The 21025-nt window shown below is 43.7% G+C and overlaps 1 protein-coding gene across 1 annotated transcript; it reads right to left on the bottom strand.

The window, feature by feature from the left end:
- Positions 1–1051: 1051 nt before the first annotated feature.
- LOC144770795 (uncharacterized) lies at positions 1052–17418 on the bottom strand. The gene is made up of 2 exons (XM_078655554.1): positions 17197–17418; positions 1052–2796 (listed from the first exon to the last, which is right to left on the bottom strand). The coding sequence occupies exons 1-2, from the start codon at positions 17252–17254 to the stop codon at positions 2360–2362; spliced, it is 495 nt and encodes a 164-aa protein (XP_078511680.1). The 5' UTR covers positions 17255–17418; the 3' UTR covers positions 1052–2359.
- Between the last annotated feature and the right edge of the window lie 3607 nt (positions 17419–21025).

The raw sequence follows: 21025 nt of genomic DNA, 5'->3' as shown, positions 1-21025 counted from the left end.
CGAATGACCCCGGGGGAAGACTAGTCTGCGACTGTGCTTCCCCCGGGACCCGGCATTAACGCACATCCTTATTGAATCACAATTTTGGGCACATTTTGGAGCTGATACAACCTGCGGTCCCTGTAGTTCCCTCAGGACAGGTTTTGTAGATCAAGCTGTGGGTCCTGCTGCCGGATTCCCGCCTTCTGGGGGCAGTCCAGCTGCTTTTGTGGAAGTAAAGCGTGTACACAAAGGAGCAATAGAGGTGTTTCATGGCTGCAGGTTTTTATTTTCATTTTATGGAGCATTAAATAGAGAAGAGCTCACATCAAACCTCTAACTGTACAGTCCTGGCCAAATTTAGTTTTCTTGCCTATCAATAAGGTTATATTTTACTTCAAGCTACATCCTGTCTCTCAAATCCAAACACACAGGTAAGTGATGAGGCAGAAGTGCCAGACACCCCCACCAGTGTGGAAGCCAAAGGACTCAGGGCATGTGGCACCTGCGCATGTGAAGTGGTAAAATCCTGGAAAAACCAGGAAAAGAGTTGAAGAGAAAAAGCGAATTTCAACTTTTTAGTTTTCGCATTTTAAAAAAGTACGTTGTTTGAACAGTAGGTACTGGGAATTCAGACAAGCAGAGCACATTCTTACTATAAACATGGTTAAAGCTGCCAATCAAGAGGTAACCACACTGGCCGGTAGACAGAAAAGCATCTGATAGCATCTATCAACCCCATTCCTATATGTGAATTTGCTGTGCCCATTTCTTCTGCTAGGACATTAAAAAGTACTGGCTGCTCCTTATGTGAAACATAGTTTCTTTATGTGAAAGATACTTTATGTGAACCCTCACTCCTGACGTCACTCCTGCTGTCACTCCTGCTCTTCGGATATCATGACCTCTACATAGGCTCCTGTGCTGACGAATTAAAAAGAAGGTTCACTTATTCCCCCTCTTATCCGTGACTATCAGAATCGGAGGAAAGAGGGGCGGATATGTCTTTTGTGCCTAAGATGTCACGGAACATATTTAGAATAAATAAATCAGATCCGAAGAAGAGGCAATGTGATTTGATACATTATGCTCTCTCTCTCAAATCTTTTATTCGGTTATCACATAGCAGAACCATAAAAAGTACAAGCACACAAAAGAAATATTGCAATACATATTAAAATCTCAGTATTTTGATACAATTTAAAAACTATTAATCGTTTAAAAACCTTTCTAAAAATATTTCATTAAAATGCTGTACAGGAGAACAAGAAATCAAGTTAACGAAAGCTCGAACTTTACAGCGAATTTTTAAACATGATTTTAAAAAGCAGGCTACACACTTAGCAGCATATTGTGAATCTAGAAACTGCAGGCACAAGTGAGCGGGCCGGCAGGTTCTCAGGCCCATTTTACGGAGAAGGGGAATGATCCATTGCTTGCGGGGGAGCTCATAATATCTGCAGAACAAAGTTACATGCATTGAAGACTGGGATGATATTCCGTCACATGGACATTTCATTAAATCATTCGACCAGTCATGTTGGTTGGGAAAGCTAACAAGGTGGAAAAAAGAGTTAAATCGAAACCTAGTCAAAACATATTTTTCGTAGTTAGTTAGAAAAAATGTTAAGTAAGGCTGAATACCAGGAGCTGTCCGAACCGATAGAATCTGTACATTAGATGATTTAAATACTTCTAGGGAAAGACGCGATACCTTATGCAGAAGACGTGCCACCGCCATGTGTCTGTTAAACAATGTGGTGGAAGAGACTGCTGTGTCTTTTCTCCTGCATGAGGGGGGAAAAGAAAGATAAGTTACAGGAAAATCAAAGGGAGGTGAGGTGAGGCAGGAAAAATGACAGGCGAACAGGGAGAACAGAAGGGGAAGAAGAAAAATGAATGGGAAGAAATGTATTATTTAGCAACACAGAGAGACCTAAAATGCAGAACAACTGTTCTCTCATCAGCTCATTTGAAAATATTTTTTGCTTCCGTGGCAGTGAGTTCACAAGCTGTCAGGTGCCATTGAGCACAGCAAGGAGCACCTCATTAATAAGTGTCTGTGTGGATACTGACTCTCCAGGCTGAGTAGCCTTTCATTTGAGCTGGCCGAATCCATCGTTGACTCACCAATGCTGTAGGTGACCCGAGTTTTCAATAAAGACTTACTGACCAGAATGTAAATTAAAAAAACACCTAATTTAAGAAGAACTTTACTAGGTTGCGAGGATAAACACCATTCTGTCATTCTTAGTAATAATATTGAGGCTTCATGCATTGTACAGATTCCTGCTGCTTTATGATGGAAATGCTGCTGCAGCTGGTACAAATGGCATGCCCAGAGGCAGGACCAGTCCAGATTGGCAATGTAGCATTGTCATTAGAAGAAAAGTTTTGAAAAGAAGATTGCTATGAACGTTGACAGGAGGACAACATGGGTACAGTCCATGACATGGTGGGCACTTCCACGGGTGGTAACGTCACGGGTAGTGCCAGTAGTTGCAGTGCTGTTGTCTTTGGTAGTGCCATCTTGGGGTGTACTCTTGCTAGTAAAGGTGTCTTCTGGTGCACTGGTTTGTGTTGACTTGGTCTTGTCTTCTAGTGTGCTGGCTTGTGTTGGCTTGGTCTTGTCTTCTAGTGTGCTAGCTTGTGTTGGCGTGGACTTGTTGTCTGGTGTGCTGGCTTGTGTTAATTTGGTCTTGTCTTCTAGTGTGCTTGCTTGTGAAGACTTGGACTTGTCTTCTAGTGTGCTTGCTTGTGAAGACTTGGACTGGCTTGTGCTGGGTTTTGTAGTTCCTTCTACTTGTTGACATGAACCTATCAGAAAGAAAAGTAAGAAGTTACTTCTTAAAGTCTACCATTCTATGGCGCCAAAGTGAGCAGCATTTCTGGAGAGGACGTGCCTTCCCCCTCTAGTTAGGAAGACGTATGTGGTGATTTTAACCTGTCATGGCTCTCTGTATTAGACTGAGGGTTTGGATTGGTGGAGGCGATATAAATGCTTCATTTGAAATCCTGATTTCTGGGATGGATAGCAGAGGTCTTTATGTGGGCTCTGATTGGAAGGATTGGAAGGGAAAGGGTGGCTTGGGCAGGTGGCTTGAGGAGGGAATCCCTTCTCCTTGAGGTCAAGGCCTCTATTTTCTTTGTAATTATAAGTGCCAGACCTGGAGCGGTTACAACATGCAGCTGTAGCCAGATGTCGGGTATACAGGTTAATGCCCACCCTGGTCGATCATGAGGGTATTTTAATCTATTTCCACGTGCACCACTTATTTTTAAATATTCTGGTCCTGACGGAACGCCAACGACCCTTAAGGCGACACAGGCGTGAAACATGTTGACCTATGTCTACACCCTGGCATAATATGCCCTTGGGGCTAGATTTTATTTATTTAGCAGTTAAGACTGCTTTGGGTACAGATTACAAACATTCGCTGCATGGTTACCCACTAAATATTTCACACAATATTTGCACGCACTCTTTATCACCCTCACATGACCCCCTACCCCGCACACCCACATGCACCATCCGGCAGTCCTAAAAAGATCTCCGATAAAGAGACCCTTCGGGGGGCCGTAGGGAATTGCAGCGCCGGCCCTACGAGGAGCAACTGCCCGATGATGAAGTATGACACCTCTCGAGGTGTGTGAGGGCAACAGAGGACACTAAATGTTTTCCCTGTTCACTGTGGGTCACTTTACCTAGGAATTCTGTTTCTTTTTCCTTCTTGGTTTGTAAATGTGGGTGACTTTTTGCACACGCATACATAGGCATAGTGCATTTTTCTAAGTTGTATGTTACACACACACATGTCCTTTGGACATGTGTGTGCGCAACATCAGTCTACATCAGTCTACATTTTCATTTCAGGGGTGCTACAGGGACACCCCAGGCACCCTTGAAATCGCATCCATATTTGCGATTAGCAAATTGCTAATCGCAAATAAGGAATAACTCCTGGAGCCGTCTCAGACAGGATTCAGGCCCTGCCAGAGCACAGAAACTGCGATGTTGGCGGTGGTCGAAGAGGCAAGGAAAATCATGGATTCAGGAGGATCAGTGGCAGTGATCCTCCTGGACCTGAGCGCGGCCTTCGTCCTTAACGATAGATCCTTCCAGGTAGCAGATGGTAATTTCACTTCTAGGTCCACTGCCATCAGCTGTGGGGTCCCTCAGTCCGACCCTTTTTAATGTTTACATGTCCCCCCTTGAAAAGATCGTCACCCCTTTTGAGATCAAGCTTTTAACCTACGCTGACGATACCCAATTGGTAGTTTCTTTAAGTCAGCAAGACCAATCCCTCACCAACCTCCAAAACTGTCTAAACGACATAACTAAATGGATGAACATCTCACATCTCAAACTGAATAACGACAAGACAGAGATAATGATCCTAGGCAATCAATCACTCTACCAACCTAAATCTCTGTGGCCGCCCTGTATGGGTACACCACCTAATCCGAAACAAGAAATCAAGAGCCTAGGAATATGGCTGGATGAAGGCCTCAATTTCTCCACCCAAGCAAGAAAAACAGCTGATGTGTGTCACGGCCTCCTTCGGCAGCTAGGAAAATTCTGCCCCTACTCCCAACACAGTCCCAACAACTCTTGATCCACAGTCTTGTGTTGTCACGCCTGGACTACGGCAATGCCCTCTATTTGGGGGCCCCTAAAAAAGTACTATCAAAACTTCAGACAGTACAAAATGCTGCCGCCCGCCTCCTCACAGGAACGCATCGCCGTTGCTCAGCCAAACCAGCCTTGAATGCCTTGCATTGGCTGCCTATTCAGGAGAGAATACAATTTAAGGCACTTTGCACGACATATAAAATCCTGCATGGTAAGGCTCCACCAATCTTACAAAACCTTATCACACCCTACACCACCAAGAGAACGCTACGATCTTCAAATTGCAACTTAGCATCTGTTCCCAGAATCAAGAAAGCCCGTTCTGGTGGACGACTGTTTGCATACAATGCTTCCAAACTGTGGAACACGTTGCCCCCAGGCATCAGAGCCCAGCCTAACCTTCTCTCATTCCGTAGGGCACTCAAGACATGGCTGTTCCCGTAATGCTTTCTCTGCATCTGGTTCATGTCAATAGCGCTGGGACGCTTACGGGCAGCCATGCGCTCTACAAATCTGTAAAATAAATAAATAAATAAATAACTCCCCATTCATTCCTATGGGCCTTTGGCCCATAGGAATGTATGGGGAGTTATTCCTTATTTGCGATTAGCAATTTGCTAATCGCAAATAAGGAAGCTGTAGGATTCGCTATTTTTTTTGCAATTTCTACATGAATCCCGTTTTGCAAGTCCTTAATAGCGATTCCTTAATAATCGCTATTAAGGACTCGCAAAACGGGACAATGATGAATCTGGCTGTATGTTCATTGCTCTTCCTGCTTATTTACCTTATCCTCTTAAATCTGTCTTTAACTCTTACACTCATATTCTCTTTGTTAACCCCAACACTCCCTATCCCCATGCCTCATCTCTGATCACTGATTTTCTTTTAACATCCATCTCTAATTGTTACCGTTTTGTGTAGTTTTTAAACATGTTGATGGCCTACCTCCGTATGTCATCCATCCCGCTTACAATTCTAAATTTTTTCTTACACACCCCACTTCACTTCCCAGTTTTATGTAGCTTCTATCTCTACACTAAGAGCCCTTTACATATTTAGGTAATTTTCTCTCCTCAATACTAAAATGTGGCCTCCTCTTCCTCCTTCTCCATGTCCTGAACCATCCTTGAACATCATCCATGATCCACAGTGAAACCTCAACTTTTTTATAAGCATCCCATCACAGTATTACTCACCCTTCTGCATAGCAGGCTGTTGGTATGCTCATTATTGTACTTGATTTTCAAGTGATGGTGTGGCAGATTGAGCGATTACATGTTTTAGTGCCAGGACTAATTTGTTCACATTGCTCCATTTGGAAAAGGTTGATCCTGTAAGAATTAGTGTATCAGCCTATTAGCCCCCCTTGTGGATTATACTTTCAGTAGCTGTCATTCCTTTTTTAACCTAGTCTCCTCCCCTAATTGTATTGCCCATAACTGTGATTTTGAATGCATGGAAGGGATGTGTAATATTGAGCTACAAGCAGCTGGTTTCCGCTTTATTCTGATCTCTATGTTATCCCTCTTGATGAATAATGCATTTTATATTTGTAAATTTCAAAATTGTAGGATTTTTATCCTATAGTAAAGTGTCAAAGTTCTTAGAAAGGGCTCATCCGCATAATTAAAATATCTCCAATGTATCTGCCCCAGCATGAGACTTATGCAGTCCAGGTTGTGCTGCGCTTGGTCCAGACACAAGCACCCTTAAGCCATCAGATAAAGAGGTTGGCACAAAAGAGGACAAATCTGGAGCCCATTGACATGCTCTGTATTTGCCTAGAAACCTGCGCCTCAAACAGGATAGTATTGCATGTCTTTCAAACCCTGAAGTGTAAGCATAGAAGGAACAGGCAACAAAGTTCACCCAGTGCATGCCTGGCTGTTGTGCCAAATCACATCACTCATTAAGCACATCCTTGGTATCTTACGTATAAGAAGTGAACAAAAAAACTGTCATTTTGAATTTATATGACGATTTTCTAGAGATGTGCAGGCAGTTAAAGTTAACATTTCATGAAAAATATTCTCACAACCCTACTAATGAAATCATGACCATGCTGCACTCTAAGAGGATTGTGTGGCATGCCAGGATACTAATCTCTTGAATTTGAATGCAAGTGTCTGTTTACATATCATGTTTATCATCAGGTATCTATTTATTTCCTAAGAAAATAAGGCTGGCAAGTTTGTATCGTGATGCACATTGGATCTTTAAATGAATGAATAGCTCTCACAATTTGCTGATACATGCTCGACCCTTAATGTTTCAAATCCTTGTGCTCTATACAAGATACCAAGGACCTGCTTTAGCCACCCAGAAAGAAAATAACACTGAGCTTTTGTCAGTGTTGCCTTAGGCCTGGATTACATTTGTTCGGGATGCTGAATGGAAGACAAGATGGCAGTCTACGCGGCCTAACCCGGTGAACTGGTTGCAGAACATAATGGTTACACTGTGATGCAGGCGACAATGAGGCAAGGCTAGTAGGGGCGCATCTGACTCTTTGATGCTGCTGTCTCCTTCACTCTGTCAGATTGACTTGTTGAGTGCTCCTTGAACTCCAAAGGCGACAGGGCACAGCAATTTTACAATTGAAGTAAAACTATTCCATGGTGGCTGTGCCTTCTATCAAATGTAGGAGAGGCAACAAAGGAGGGGCCCAAATACTTTTTGGTGACCAGAGGGTGCACCCAACAACTTGCTAGGGCAATCCTACTCTCCCTTCGAAGAACTGTCACATGCTAGCTTCACTAACAACAGAGAAGGAGAAGTCAGTCATGGAATCAGGGTCTTGGTACCCGAGAATGAACGATGCCAGTTCTGGGGCCATTTGTCTATTTTGAAAGGGATCAGGTCTCTCAAGAGACCACTAGTATTTCTGACTGGGAACGTCAGGATTTTGGAATAAGGTCCGGGCTTCCTGTGTTGAAAGAGTTAGGAGCGTAATTCCCTCTAGCCAAGTGTCTCTCGCCACCTGGTCATTGGGAAGGTCCTCCGTATAGATTGCCTGGAAAAATTCAAAAAAGGCATTGCCAATCTCTGAGTTTGACGATCTTACTACAGCCTCCCCTTCTACCTTGATTTCTTTAATGTACTTCAGTGCTTGATCAGACTTTGTCTTCCATGCCCCATGCCAGGACCCTACCTGCAGCCTCACCAAATTCAAACTGGGAGATTTTACTAGCCTCCCACCTTTTACTGACCCTCTCTTGCAGTATTATTTCCAATTGTGTTTTTAATTCGGCGAGTCTTGTCTGCTCTTCTAAAGATCCTAAAGATAGGCCAAAGTTTAACTCTATTTGTTTCATTTCTTGTTCCAAGCTGGATGTCAAAAGTCTGTATTGTTTCCGCCTATAGGAGGCTCTGCTAGTAATGCGGCCTCTTAAAAAGGCCTTAAATGCCTCCCAAACCATAGCTAGGCCAGCAGAGTTAAGGTTTAACTCAAAGTATGAAATGGGCTCTGCCACCAAAAAGTTAACTTCTTCTTCCTCCAGTAGGATTGTCCAGTCAAACGACCAAGATGAGTGATTTAACTTATTACCAGTTTTTAGGGTAAATATAAGAGCTGAATGGTCTGACATATGAGAAGGAAGATAGTTTATCTCTGTTAGGGTGTCTTTCAAGCTGTGGCTGAAAAGAGTATAGTTGATTCTAGATTTATGTTTAAATCGACTGTTCTGGAAGGAGACCCCTAATTTATCCTCAGCTCTTTCCCTCCATACATCTGCCAACCCTAGCTGTTTCATGATCTCAGTGAGGGTTTGCCTGGATTTAACAGTACCACAGGCTCTAGATTTTACCAATTTGTCTAGACGAGGGTTAAGCACGATGTTAAAATCACCCATCCAGATCACCGGGTCATGAGATGTTACCGGATGGTTTCTGATAGTATCCAAATAAGATGGATCATCAGAATTAGGGCCATAGTATCCCACCAAAGTATAAATTTGACCCTCCAACAAAATTCTAACTATCAGCCATCTCCCTGACTGGTCCTCTTTATGATCTAAAATTTGGGCTTTGGCGGACTTTTTAAAGATAAATAATACCCCCCTGATGTTCGCATTGTGGTCCGTACTGCAAAATTTGTCTATCCATCTCTGTTTTTTAAGTATTACTGTGGCCTCAGCTTTCAATAGATGTGACACCTGGATGACGATGATCTGCGCGGGAGAATCTCTCAAGTATTGTAGGATGCGATCCCGCCTACTTCTCACGTGCAGACCATTGACATTCCAGGTCAGGCATTGAATAAACGTCATAGAGTCACATCTAGCCACCCCGCTGCTCTTATCCTCCTCTTGCAGGATACTAGCCTTAGCATTTTAAAATTCTGACCTTGAGAAGATGTCAAAGAAATAGATACTGGGAAATGAAAAAGAAAGGCAGACTAATGAGGAATTTTTACTGTTTCCCCCCCTCCCCCCTAGAGAACCCACCCCTAACTACTCTGGCCTGATGTCTAGCCAGATTTACGCCCTCCAACAGCCCTCCACCCCAAACCCCACCCTGCTGCTTCTCTCCACAGGCGAACTACACCTACACCTGCAACTCTTGCTAAGGTGAATACATTAAGGGGAAAATTGATTAAGGTGCAAGGGGGGGGGACTCTAAAAAATATAATGCATTCTACTATTTTTCCCTTTTTTTTTCTTCCTTTTTTGCAAGTTCCTTACTACACCCCAAAGTGATTTTTTTTTTTTGCTTACCCAATTACATTATAGTCTACTTCTATTTACCATTGTTTTCTCATTTATTTGTTTATTTCGTCTTACAGCCTACTATTCCCTTTGTTTCCTTAGATCTTTAGACCCTTCAATTTAATATTGCCCGATTGTCAATACACCCAAAAAAAAAAAAAAATAGCTGAAGTAAACCAAATTAGGGGTTTGACAGGGAATTTAAATGGTTGTAGATACAGACCACGAGGTGAGTAGGTCAACTACCGCCTTGAGCCTGAAGATGATCTCTAATACTCTCCAATAGTTCATCAGCATCTAGTGGAGAGCGAATATTGTGCATTTTGTTGTTATACATAATGCGAAGAAAGGCCGGGAACCTCATCTGGACAGTGGCACCCAATGACCTAAACTTATCCATGCGCTGCCCCAACTCCCACTGTCGATCAAGAGTGGTCTTTGATAGATCTGACCGTACTTCAAAAGAGAAGTCCGGACCTTGTAGAGTTCTGGCTTTCAGCGCAAGGTTCAAAATCTTTTCCTTGAAGGAGTATGTCAGGAAGTTTATCAAAACCTTTCTAGGTTTATTTCTTGCAGGATTAAGGCGGAAGGGATCCCTATGTATTCGTTGGATATCTTTATCCAAATCTTCAACTGTTTCTTCAAAGTTAAGAGAGTCTTTTAGTAGCTTAGTAACATAGCCCTTAAGGTCTGTACCTTCCTTTCCTTCCGGAATCTTCAAAAGCCGAATGTTGTTCCGTCGAGAATAGTTTTCCATCACTTCAATCCGCTCCCGCATACTCTCCCCATCCTTTTGCAGTGTTTGAATTTTTGACCAGGCTGTCTCAAGGTTAGATGTTAGTAGGCCCACCGAGCTTTCTAATATCTCCGTCCTTTCATACAGACCATCCACCTTCTTGTCAAGTACTTCACAGGATGCTCTAATATCGTTTTGATTAGCTTTGGAGACTGCGAAATCACTCCTGAATTCCTCCCTCATTGCAGTAATTGATAGAACCAGGGCCTCAAGCGTTCGACCTACCCCCAAATCCCCACAACTGCTTCCATCCACTGTCTCTTTCTCTGTTGATTGCGCCCCTTGGTCTCCTTCCTCAGCCTGCCCATCGTGGGAGATAGATGTCCTTCTCACATTAACGGGCTCAGAGGGATCTTGTGCGCCAGATTCATTAGTTGGTACAGAATGTGAAGCAATCAGTGAAGAGGCACAAAAGGGAAGTGTGGGGGTAGATATCATTACGGAAGATAATACAGGCTCTGCAGGCACTACAGGTTCAGAAAATGGGCCCGAAACGGACCCAGGCGCAGAAACAGAGGCAGAGACAGGAACCGTAGCCGGGACCGGGACCGGTGCTGAGACCAGAACAGGAACGGAGGCAGGCAAGACTGCCTGCGAAGCTACCTCTACAGAAGCTGCCATACCCGATGAGATGTCTTATACCTAGGGTATAACTTTAAAGAAGGAGCGTAGGGATGGTGTGACCCCACTAGAGCTCTTCAAATGTTTATTGCCAGCACCTTTATGTTTTTGCTTTATATTTTTACCTTTAGTATTTTCGTTTATATTAGCACTCTTCGCTTCACTTCTCTCTAAATCTAAATTCTGCTCCAGGCCTCCAGCGACACTTCTGTCTACGTTCTGAGCCCGCCCTACGGTGCCCTACGGTGCACCCTGGGAATTGTAGTTTTTTTGCCAACTTGTGGTCTTTGTTCTGCCTTCTAGTTGTGCTTCTTGTACACCTTAAAGGCACAACTTTGCCAAAGCCTTTACATTTACCTTTATCAACCAAACTTATTTTGCCTCCAACTTGCCCAGCCACCTTACTTCTGTTTAACAGGGAGTTGTCTGAGCCAGCTGATCCAGGCGAATCTACTTCCCGGCTGTGTGAAGCCTGTGACACCGTGGCTCCAGAATCCAAGCAAAAAGGTGCAGACACGGGTGACGCCGGGCAAATCACCGGCCCTCCTCTTCTCCCACCACCCGTAATCGCAATTGCTCCGAGGAGCCCCCGGGCAGCCGCCGCATGGCCACGCCTGAGCTCCACGGCTGCCCGTCCCCAATACAGCAGCGAGGCAGAGCGGAGAGGGCGGGACGCGGCAGGCAGGCACATCCAGGAAAGTGGCTCCGGTAAGATAAACAAGATGAGAAAGCTTTGGCCAGAACAAACAAAGCCCCGTCCTTGCTGCGACCTCGACCGTCACTGTTCCCCAAGTCAGCGCGTCTCAAAACACGCTATCCTGCGGCATGATTTCGGCAGCAGAGTGGAGTTTTCCGAGAGCTGCTTGGAGCGTGCGACTCGTCCTAGCCGACGGCCGCCATGTTCCCCCCTAGAGACATTGAGTAAGGAACTGTCACATGCTAGCTTCACTAACAACAGAGAAGGAGAAGTCAGTCATGGAATCAGGGTCTTGGTACCCGAGAATGAACGATGCCAGTTCTGGGGCCATTTTTCTATTTTGAAAGGGATCAGGTCTCTCAAGAGACCACTAGCATTTCTGACTGGGAACGTCAGGATTTTGGAATAAGGTCTGAGCTTCCGGTTGATCACCAGCATGTCAGGTAAAGATGACTTCCTACCTGTCCGACTTAGAGGATCCTCCTTTGGTCCTCGCCTATCTAGTTGTGAGCCCTTGGGGTAATGGTCACCAGCCTCACTAGAGGTGCCCCATCACTCTGCTCTGCCACACCAACCTATTCACCTCACAAATCACTGTGGCATCATGCAGATTGGCGTCAACTACTTGTCCGCGCCGACCATAAGCCCACCGTCCTGTTGCTTATGGATACCTGTCATTTATCCCATCCCATCCCAACTAATGTGTGTGAAGCATTGATACCTCAAAAGGGAGCTAGTACTCAGTTACCATTCACCTCAATATTAATTATATGCACTCCATAGGGACTGTTCATAGCAGTGATCTGCTCACTCTCTCTGTAGAGAGAGCCCACCACTGACCCGGCCAAGGCCTTTCGACCATAATTCACACTAATTTATTCTGTCACCACAACATAACTAACACACACTCATCTGTGGGCTGACACAGGCACCAAGGAAGCAAATAGTTCACCTGCAAACCACTAGTAAAAATCCTTCAGAAGCTCTTAACATTCATCCCACTTTCACTGCCTACACTGTGCTTATTTGTGTTGGTGCTCCATAACATACAGGGCACAATGGTGTTCCAAGCCACAAATATATACTATTGTGATCATGCCATGCATAACCAGATCCTACCTCCCACAAAACACCAGTACTTCACAAACTACTGTATCCCACCATGTCCACAATCAGATTCACAGTCACCTACATGTAGGTTCTCTTTCTGGAGCAGCACACTCTCCATCACATTCAGGCTCATGAGAATCAACCGCCCCTCTTCCTGCATCCCAGTGCAACATCTACTCCGATCCCCTATCTGGCCCTTCAGGAGGCCCATCTAACTCTCATTCTAGCCAAATGGGGATTCCAACCATTTCCTGTGTAATTACATGTAAAGAAATGAATGCTAAGGAAGTCTATTAACGCCACTTCTTATTTACCCAAGGAAAAGGAAAATCTATCCAGTAGCCAGTGGCCACCCTGCACATAACAGTACATTTGAAAGATGCTAATTGTATCTCGAGGATGGTGACACTCGTGGCAGCCCCATATCTAACAATCACATTCCCAGCTCATAGAAAACAGAAATTGATGGGACTCCGTTTGGGGAAATTTCCATCGATTATGGACCAACCAATCTGGGTGCACGACGGACCCAAAATCTGTAGACTATGCGGGAGGAGTAATGAGGACTTCATTCATCTTGTCTGTATCTGACCGAATCTAGCTCAAGCTCGAAGCTCTCTTTTAAAAAAGTCTATGAACGAGCGGGGCATAAGAACGTGCAGATCTGCAATTATGGCAACCTTGAACCCAGTAGACACGCGATTGAACTGCCTACTACTAAAGTTCCTTGCAGCCCACACCCAAGCGCTAAAGCACACCCTGGCACCCTGTCCACAAAAAAGGATAACATAACTGAGGTAGCTCGGGGAGAGAGCTCTCTGGAACATTAAAAGAGAAAAAAAAAACAAGAACTTCTGCACTAAGTTAGACAGACTGTATTTTAATTACACTTTATTCTATTCTAAATAACAAACTTGGTATTAGACTGAGATTGCTCTAGAACATACCAACAGAGATCGCACTTAAATATCAAGAAATTTTAAACATATTAGTCGACTCTTTTAAAATGTATTGTTGTGGTTTTAATTAACTGAAACAATAAAAAAATGTCACTTCACTATATCACTATTTATCTTTTTAGTGTATTTTTTCCTTCATTCTGTTTGTGGACACTTCTCAACAACTGATGGTGTCTTTTTATTTATTTTATTTTATAAAGGTGTATATTGTGTCATTATATGTAACTATTGCATATAATTTTATTACTGTATTGTCATATAATCTGAACTATTCCAGTTCTCTATATTATTTTTATTATGTATATTAAAAACATGTTTGTTTTTTACTACTGATTATATCTTTTATTGTTTGCCTAGTCCTAGTCACATTTGGTTCTAATAACTTGTTGCCTACCATTAAGACTGCCTAGGAATTTTTTGCATACACTTTGTTTACCCTGCCCTAGGAGTCCTTAGTAATCACTACCCAGGGGGTCCTTGTTTTTCTCAAACCATTGATAATGTGTGCCAGGCAGCTTGATCAGAACAACAGCAAAATGTCCTCTCTTCCCTGGTGTCCCTTGGTGGCAACTTGGTATTGTGTAAACACTCACATTTTCTAGAGCGCTCAGTAGATGCAGATACATAACAGGTGCTGAAGCTGCTGCAGCCTCAGCGGGTAGTTATCTAAGGCCTCGCGGATGACAATGAGCTGCACACAGACATAGCTGGTGGTACACTTTCTGTCTCTCACTGGTCACCCAGGTGATTGAGCGTGCAGCTTTTGAGACACTTGGTGCATCCTTCAATAATGAAGTTGCGTTCTCTCCCGCGTCAAGGTCAAGAGCAGGTAGGCTCCCAAATGTCTCCCTTTTGAACTTTAATCCTTCTCAGGATAACTTCCCCTCTTAACCCCTTCATCTCTTCTCATCCAGCCATACATACTGTGCTGAATTATGCTCTGGTCCAGTGGTCTTAACCTGTGGTCCAGGTACCCTTGCGGTTTCATAAAGCCTACTCACAGGGGAAGAGACTGCTTAGAAAATTAAATATTATTAACAGAATAATAAGTTGTATATAAATGAAGAAGCAACATACACAACTGAAATTTTTTAAACATGAAGGAATGTGAAATTGGAGGCAAAAAAGTCAGTTAATATCTTCAGATTTATATGTGGGAGTCGTTTTTAAAATGATCTAATTCAGTTAACATCTTCAGATTTAAACGTCGGAGTAGTTTTTAAAATGATCTCACGGCTCATGGAGTAATTTGAGGGCCAGTAGCTTGAATGATGTCAATGATGTGATTTGAGATATCATCTATGATCTCATCAGTGATGTCATTTAAAATTTCACATGTGATGTAATATGTCAGGTCATGAGCAGTGCATGGTGAGGGTGCAAATGATAGTTCTCTAAATTATAGTGGGCACATTTCAGTTTTTTAAGTTTCTAAAAGTTAGTTGTTATCTAATTAAAACACCCATATGTAACATCACTTTAACCTTTGTTTTTTTCAGTGAATTTCGAGTTTTTTAATAGTTTTTTTAATGTAAGTTAAGATCCTATTACCACTCCTAATTATAACATAACTTTAAACTTATGTTTTTTTCAGTGAAATTCTGACAGGTAAGATCGCATTACCATACCTAACTATAATGTCTCTTTAACCTTTTATTTATTTCAGTAAATTTCAGTTTTTATCATATTCAGCCAACACACACACTGTGCATGAACTTTGGCCATGTGCACAAAGTGGTGACCCGGGTCAACCCCTCCCCATGGGCTGCCTACCCAACCAACAGTCAAACAACCCCCTGCTACACATGATTTATGGTTGTGCAAAATTGGGAGATTGAAAGCAGGCCCTGACCTCATTACCATCAGGGGAGGACAGCAACCCATGGTGCACAGCCTTTGCAGTAAGCAGTCGTGCATTGGCCCTGCACCTAACCCACTATAATTGGCAATTACCACTGCAAGCGGCCTGTGTTCTGCACAGTGCCGGTTGGCCACTGAATCTGCTGCCCTAGCCCCTCCCATCTGCTGTCAACTTGCTTCCCCTGCATTTACCAACTACCCTACATTCTCTGCTTGCCTACCCTGGCCCTTCTGCCTACCCACCATTGTCCATGTGCTGCCCAAGCCCCTCTCCTCTACCCTATATTATCAACATGCTCCTCCTGTCCCTTCCACCTACCCTCGGGTATCAACCTGCTGCCCTTCCCACCTACCCTCTTTAGTCCGTGTGCTGTGCTGCTCCTCCTGTCAACCCTTCATTGCCCATGTGCTAATCCTGCCCATTGTCTGTGTGCCACCTCTGCTCCTCTCACCTGCCCACCGTGATGAGCTTGTTGCTTGTTGCTCCAGCCACCCCCACCTGCCCTCCATTATCCATGTGCTGCCTCTGCCTCACCTCTCTACCGTCCATGGTCAGCTTGTTGCTTGTGCCCCATTGTCGGTGTGGCGCTCTGCCCCTCTGACTTGCTCTCCATAGTCCAGGTGATTCTTTTGCAGCCTACTTGTACTAAGTGGTCAGCTTTCTGCCACTGCTTCCCACTGGTCCTTGGTTGTCCATGTACTACACTTGCCCATTCTGCCTACATTCTGTGGTCAGCCTCCTTCCCCTGCCCCTCCCACCTGCCCTTCCTTGTCTGTGTGCTGCCCCCCTCAACGCACTCTGTTGTCTGTCTGCTGCTCCTTCTTTTTACCCTCCAGCCAGCCATCTATGTTCCTGACCCTGCCTTTCAAGCCTGTGTAATGCCCTAAACCTTTCCTGCTCACTGTACTTTATTTGAGTTCTAGCCCTGCCTCTCCCACCTGAGCTTGGTAATCCGCTTGCTGCCATTCTCACCTGCCCACTGTTACCCGTGTGCTGCCCCTGCCCCGCCAGCCTGCCCTACATTGTCCATGTTCTATCTCTGCCCCTTTCCGTCAACCTTCCATTGTCCGTGTGCTGACCCTGCCATTCCCACCTGATCTCCATGGACAGCTTGCTGCCCCTGCCCCTCATCCTTGCCCTCCAATGTCCATGTGCTGCCCATTCCATACAGAATACAACACTCTCCACAACTACTGTACGACACTCCACTCAACGGCACTCCACTCTACAATTTGAAACACTTTTACTTTTTTTAAACAAATTAGTGAATTTACTGGAAAAAAAACGTCAATTAGAAAAATGTTTTTTATTCTTTTCATACAAACCAAAGTTCAACTACACAAACATTAGAAATTCTAGCGTTATATTTACACCTTTAATTTATAATTTACAGAACGCCTTCGAAATATAACTGGCACAGTGTATTCAACTCGGTAACTATAATACATCAACTATAATCTATGCCCTCTCCATGCACTGTTTATACCCTTTCGCATTATATCATTTATGCCATTGAAAATTGTAGCATTTACAACAACACTTATCTAATCGCAAATCCCTTAATCTGTGAGAAAGGAGTGCATGGCAGGGTGGCAAGTTATAGTTAATGTAATGTGGCTACCAAGTTAAATACATTGTTTATGGAGGTGTGGGAGTTATGATAATTTAAAGGTGTGTCAACTATAAATTAAAGGTATAACTTTAGAATTTCTTGTAGTTTAAGTTTGGTTTGTATAGAAAGAATAAATAAAGTAGAGAGAGAGAGAAAGCGAGAGGGAGCGTTGGCCTCGGTACACACATAGCGTTTAGACATAGACGCACAGGTTCTCACCTTGGCTGACGAGAGTAGTCAGGAGGCAGGCTATGCAGATGGCAGCGAGAAGCCCCATGATTAAGGTACAGGGAGCTGCAACGACGAGGCTCACCTATTGGCCACCAGAACTTTAGCACTATAGGATTAGCTTGCCGCAGGGTGTGGGTTTTATATCCCTCTGGACAGCAGATGGAGCGTGAGAGGCACAAAACAAACAGAGGAAGCACCTGATGGTTTTATACCTATACAAGGTTTATATGATTAGTAAGCCACCCCATAAAACCTAAATATAGAAACTTAATGACATCTGATTGGGCAACAGGGAAGTCCTAAGTTTAACAAGAAGGGCAAGGGCTCAGAAAGGCTGGGAGGCCTGTAAAGGAGTCAATCACGTATCAAACTCCTGATACATTCTTGTCACTAGTCTTTAGTCAAAACAAAAATAGCACTTATCGATATTGGCAGGTATGAAAGACATATCCTTTCACAGCACACCATTTATTTCACACTCATGAGCCAAATCTGGGCACAGTGTGTCTGAGACTTTTGAACATTTGAACAGGAATGGAGCCTCATAATGCTTGAGTGATGTATTGGGAGAGTGCACCTTGCAGTTGGAAGTGGTAGCATAAAAACAAGAGTCCAGCTACACAGAGAACTATTTCAATACAGAGCAGCAAGGAAAGTTGCAGCCCTGTACTGCATGAAAGGCTCTTTCCGGGCTTGTGCACTTTTAGATGTCATACACAAATGCAGACCCCCCCGGCAGCATAGTGCAAGCTTTTCTGCATTGTCAGAAGCACCAGTTTTTTGCTGGAAGGGGTCCGTTCCAGTTCAAAAACTACAATGCAGCACACATGCAAAGTGGGAAAAACAAGGAGAAATTAAAACATTAAACCTCCCTGGATGAGGCACAGGACTTCGACACATCCGTGTGTACAAGTATTTATAGCTAGGCATTCATGTCAAAACCCTTGGGTGGTTTCTTTGGAACACCCATCCACCACGCATGGCACAACCCTATGGTACAAAATAATGCAAGGCAGCGCATTGCATAACTTGGTGTTACAATCCAGTGCAAATCACAATTTGTGTGTGGTCGTAAATCCCACCACAACACTTTGCACCAGATTTGCATTAAAAAAGTAATCCAACGCCAAGTGTTTTGTAAATCTGGGCCGTAGTCTTATTAGGAATGCGGCCATCTTGCCACCTTCCATGGACCCCAGTCTCATGCAGATTTGGACTGGTTGTGGCTGGTCGAAAGGTGTGTTGTGGTCTAGCCCTGGTGTGTGACATGTGCCAAAATATGTGATATGAATCAAGACTTCCATGCTGGGAATTCTGTTGCCACGCTTGTAAAGTACATGGTACACCTGATGCTATAACCACTTGGTCAAAAATCAGTGTTGTGACGTATAATTCAATATTGCCGGGAGTCCATTAGATATGTGTCCCGTACCTACAGGGTAAAAATGGCTGTTATTTACCCTGGCATCATTATGGCTAATGATGGGTCCAAGGCTGACTAGTTCGTACCCATAACAAGAGGGTAGGTAATTAGCACTCAACATTGCTTGCAGGTGTGGGCAATAACACATAAATGAATACTCTACTTTTTTAGCCCTGGGACATTATTAATCAAAAATAAAAGAGATGCAGCTCTTCCACTTCATCATTCAGGACCATTGTGTCCATTCCCCACCTAAACCATCTGGACAGAAATATGTGAATTTGCCCTTCCCATTCGTTCAACATCCTGATTAGCTTGTTTTTCATCTGTACATTGCACTACTTCAGTTATCACTTTTAGAAGGTTGGCATTTACTTTTCCTTACCATTTGGTGTCTTCAGCCTGTTCATAGGTTACATGACTAGGTCTAGTTGGCAGGTGGCCTTTGTGTATTCTTTCCAGACAGCATCACAATAAAATGTCTGGCTGTTGGCAGGATGGGCTACCTCTGGCAGGATGGGAGGGGGAGCTGTCGTCTATCACACTTGAATTTATAGGCACTGGCCAAGCTCACACAGATAGGACTCCACACAGGCCTAATATGGCTCCTGACAGACTGGGACCTGGACAAAGAGGCGGGACATTCCAAACACCTCTGTAGGGGAAACTCCAGAAGCTTCACCCACTTCAAAGTGGGTACCAGGTATAAAGCAAGGACCTTCAGAGCCAGTCTTTGGTCACTCCTGGACCTATGGATACTACAGAAGAAGGAAGCCCTACTGTCCTGCTGCTTGAAGCCTACCCTGTTTGTTCAGAAGGAATACTGGACCTGCACCATCATCACAGGCTGTAGTGGCTACAGGGTCAGCTAAATGACCTCCTGCTCTGAGCTACAGGGACACAACAAGCCCCAAAGGCCTCTCTGCAGCTGTCCAGCTGGCCTGCTGCAACTGGACCTGCCTGGGTGTGCAGATGGAACTGCTAGAGCCTTGCTGGAGTGTGTTCCTGGTCCCCGAGAGATATCTCCCAGGTCCAGGACCCATGGTGTGGTATCAGTTTAGCTCTTCCTTACAGAAAAGGTGAACTCCTGACACTTTGGACTCATCGCGAATTGGCCAGTTTTGCCAAAATCTTGCGGCCCACATTAACCATTGATGGAGCGAGGGTGAAAACAAAAAATGTTGTATACCCCTCATAAAGACTCTTCCTCATAACAGTAATATGTAATATGTATTAATTGTGTGGTTTTGAAAATAACCAACATAGAATAGAATGCACACACAAATACACGTGGGATGCTAATTTGCTTATGATGTGAATCATAATTTACGAATTAAGTGAAGATGTTATATCAATCCTGTGCGCAAATGTCATAATCTAATCAAAAATCTGTGTGTATATGCTTTTTGTATGTCTAATTGTGGCAGAAATGATGGAGAATGGTGAGTAAACCATGCTTATATGTGGCTAAATTGCTAGGTAATTACTAACAGGGTTAACTTAGACTGGGGGGAGGTAAACACAAGGGCTATACTTCGAAAATTAACGTTTAATTGTGTTTGTTTCTACAGTAGTTCCCATTATGGCCCATGCGGCCTACAAAAAGATGGAGGGTTCCGAGACTCCGAGATTGTGATGATGTACGCATGCGCAACTGAGCTCGAGAGAAGTGCAAGCAGCCTGTGCCTGCACAGCGTGGGTCAAGGTCAACGTGGCCTGGACGTTCGAGCTAGTGCCAATAATTTGTATGTCCGCATCGTGAGCATGGGAAAATGATCTGAAATAACAATTTAAAGGACACAAGCGGAAAGAACTGTCAAAGGACAATTGAGAATATGTTTTTATTTTAACGATTACTTGGCGGAAATATGGACAATGAGGGGATGATGTTATGCTCATCCACCCCTTGATTCGACCAATAAGAATAAATGAGGACCGTAAAAGTTTCGAATCTTAGATAGATACGTTAGGGAAAAAGGGTATAAAAGAGGAAGTTTGGAAGTAAGAAAAAAGCTTGCTTTTTGATTTTATTTTGCACCACGACATGCTGTGTGATTGATTGACAAACGTTTACTATGGTGCAAAGACTTTGAAATTTGTATGGACTTTAATTTTTGAATGGGTGCGGAGTCCTGCTGGGAGGTGAACATCAAGAAAGAATAGAGAGGTGGTTTTTGGTAACTGTTCTGTCCTTATTCTGATGTCCGTGTCCTGAAATCTTGGTAATATATTTTCAATTTATTTTCTGAACTGTTATGCTAATAAATATAAATGTTTGAATTTAACTTCTCTTTCTCTCTAGGTTATTAAATGTTTAAATGATTATTAAAATAGAGTGAATAAAAGTAAGGTCATGCTAGGAGATTTAATCTCTAAATAAAATTAAATACATGG

This window comes from Lissotriton helveticus, chromosome 7 (assembly GCF_964261635.1).
Source record: "Lissotriton helveticus chromosome 7, aLisHel1.1, whole genome shotgun sequence".
NCBI classification, from domain to species: domain Eukaryota; kingdom Metazoa; phylum Chordata; class Amphibia; order Caudata; family Salamandridae; genus Lissotriton; species Lissotriton helveticus.
Note: the sequence above shows the minus strand (reverse complement) of the source record. Positions and strands in the feature narration are given on the sequence as shown.

Coding starts and splice junctions, on each gene's coding strand:
- LOC144770795 (XM_078655554.1), bottom strand. CDS start 17,254: ATGGGGCTTCTCGCTGCCATCTGCATAGCCTGCCTCCTGACTACTCTC. Junction 2,797..17,196: donor GACTACTCTCGTCAGCCAAG/GTGAGAACCTGT, acceptor TCTTTCTGATAG/GTTCATGTCAACAAGTAGAA.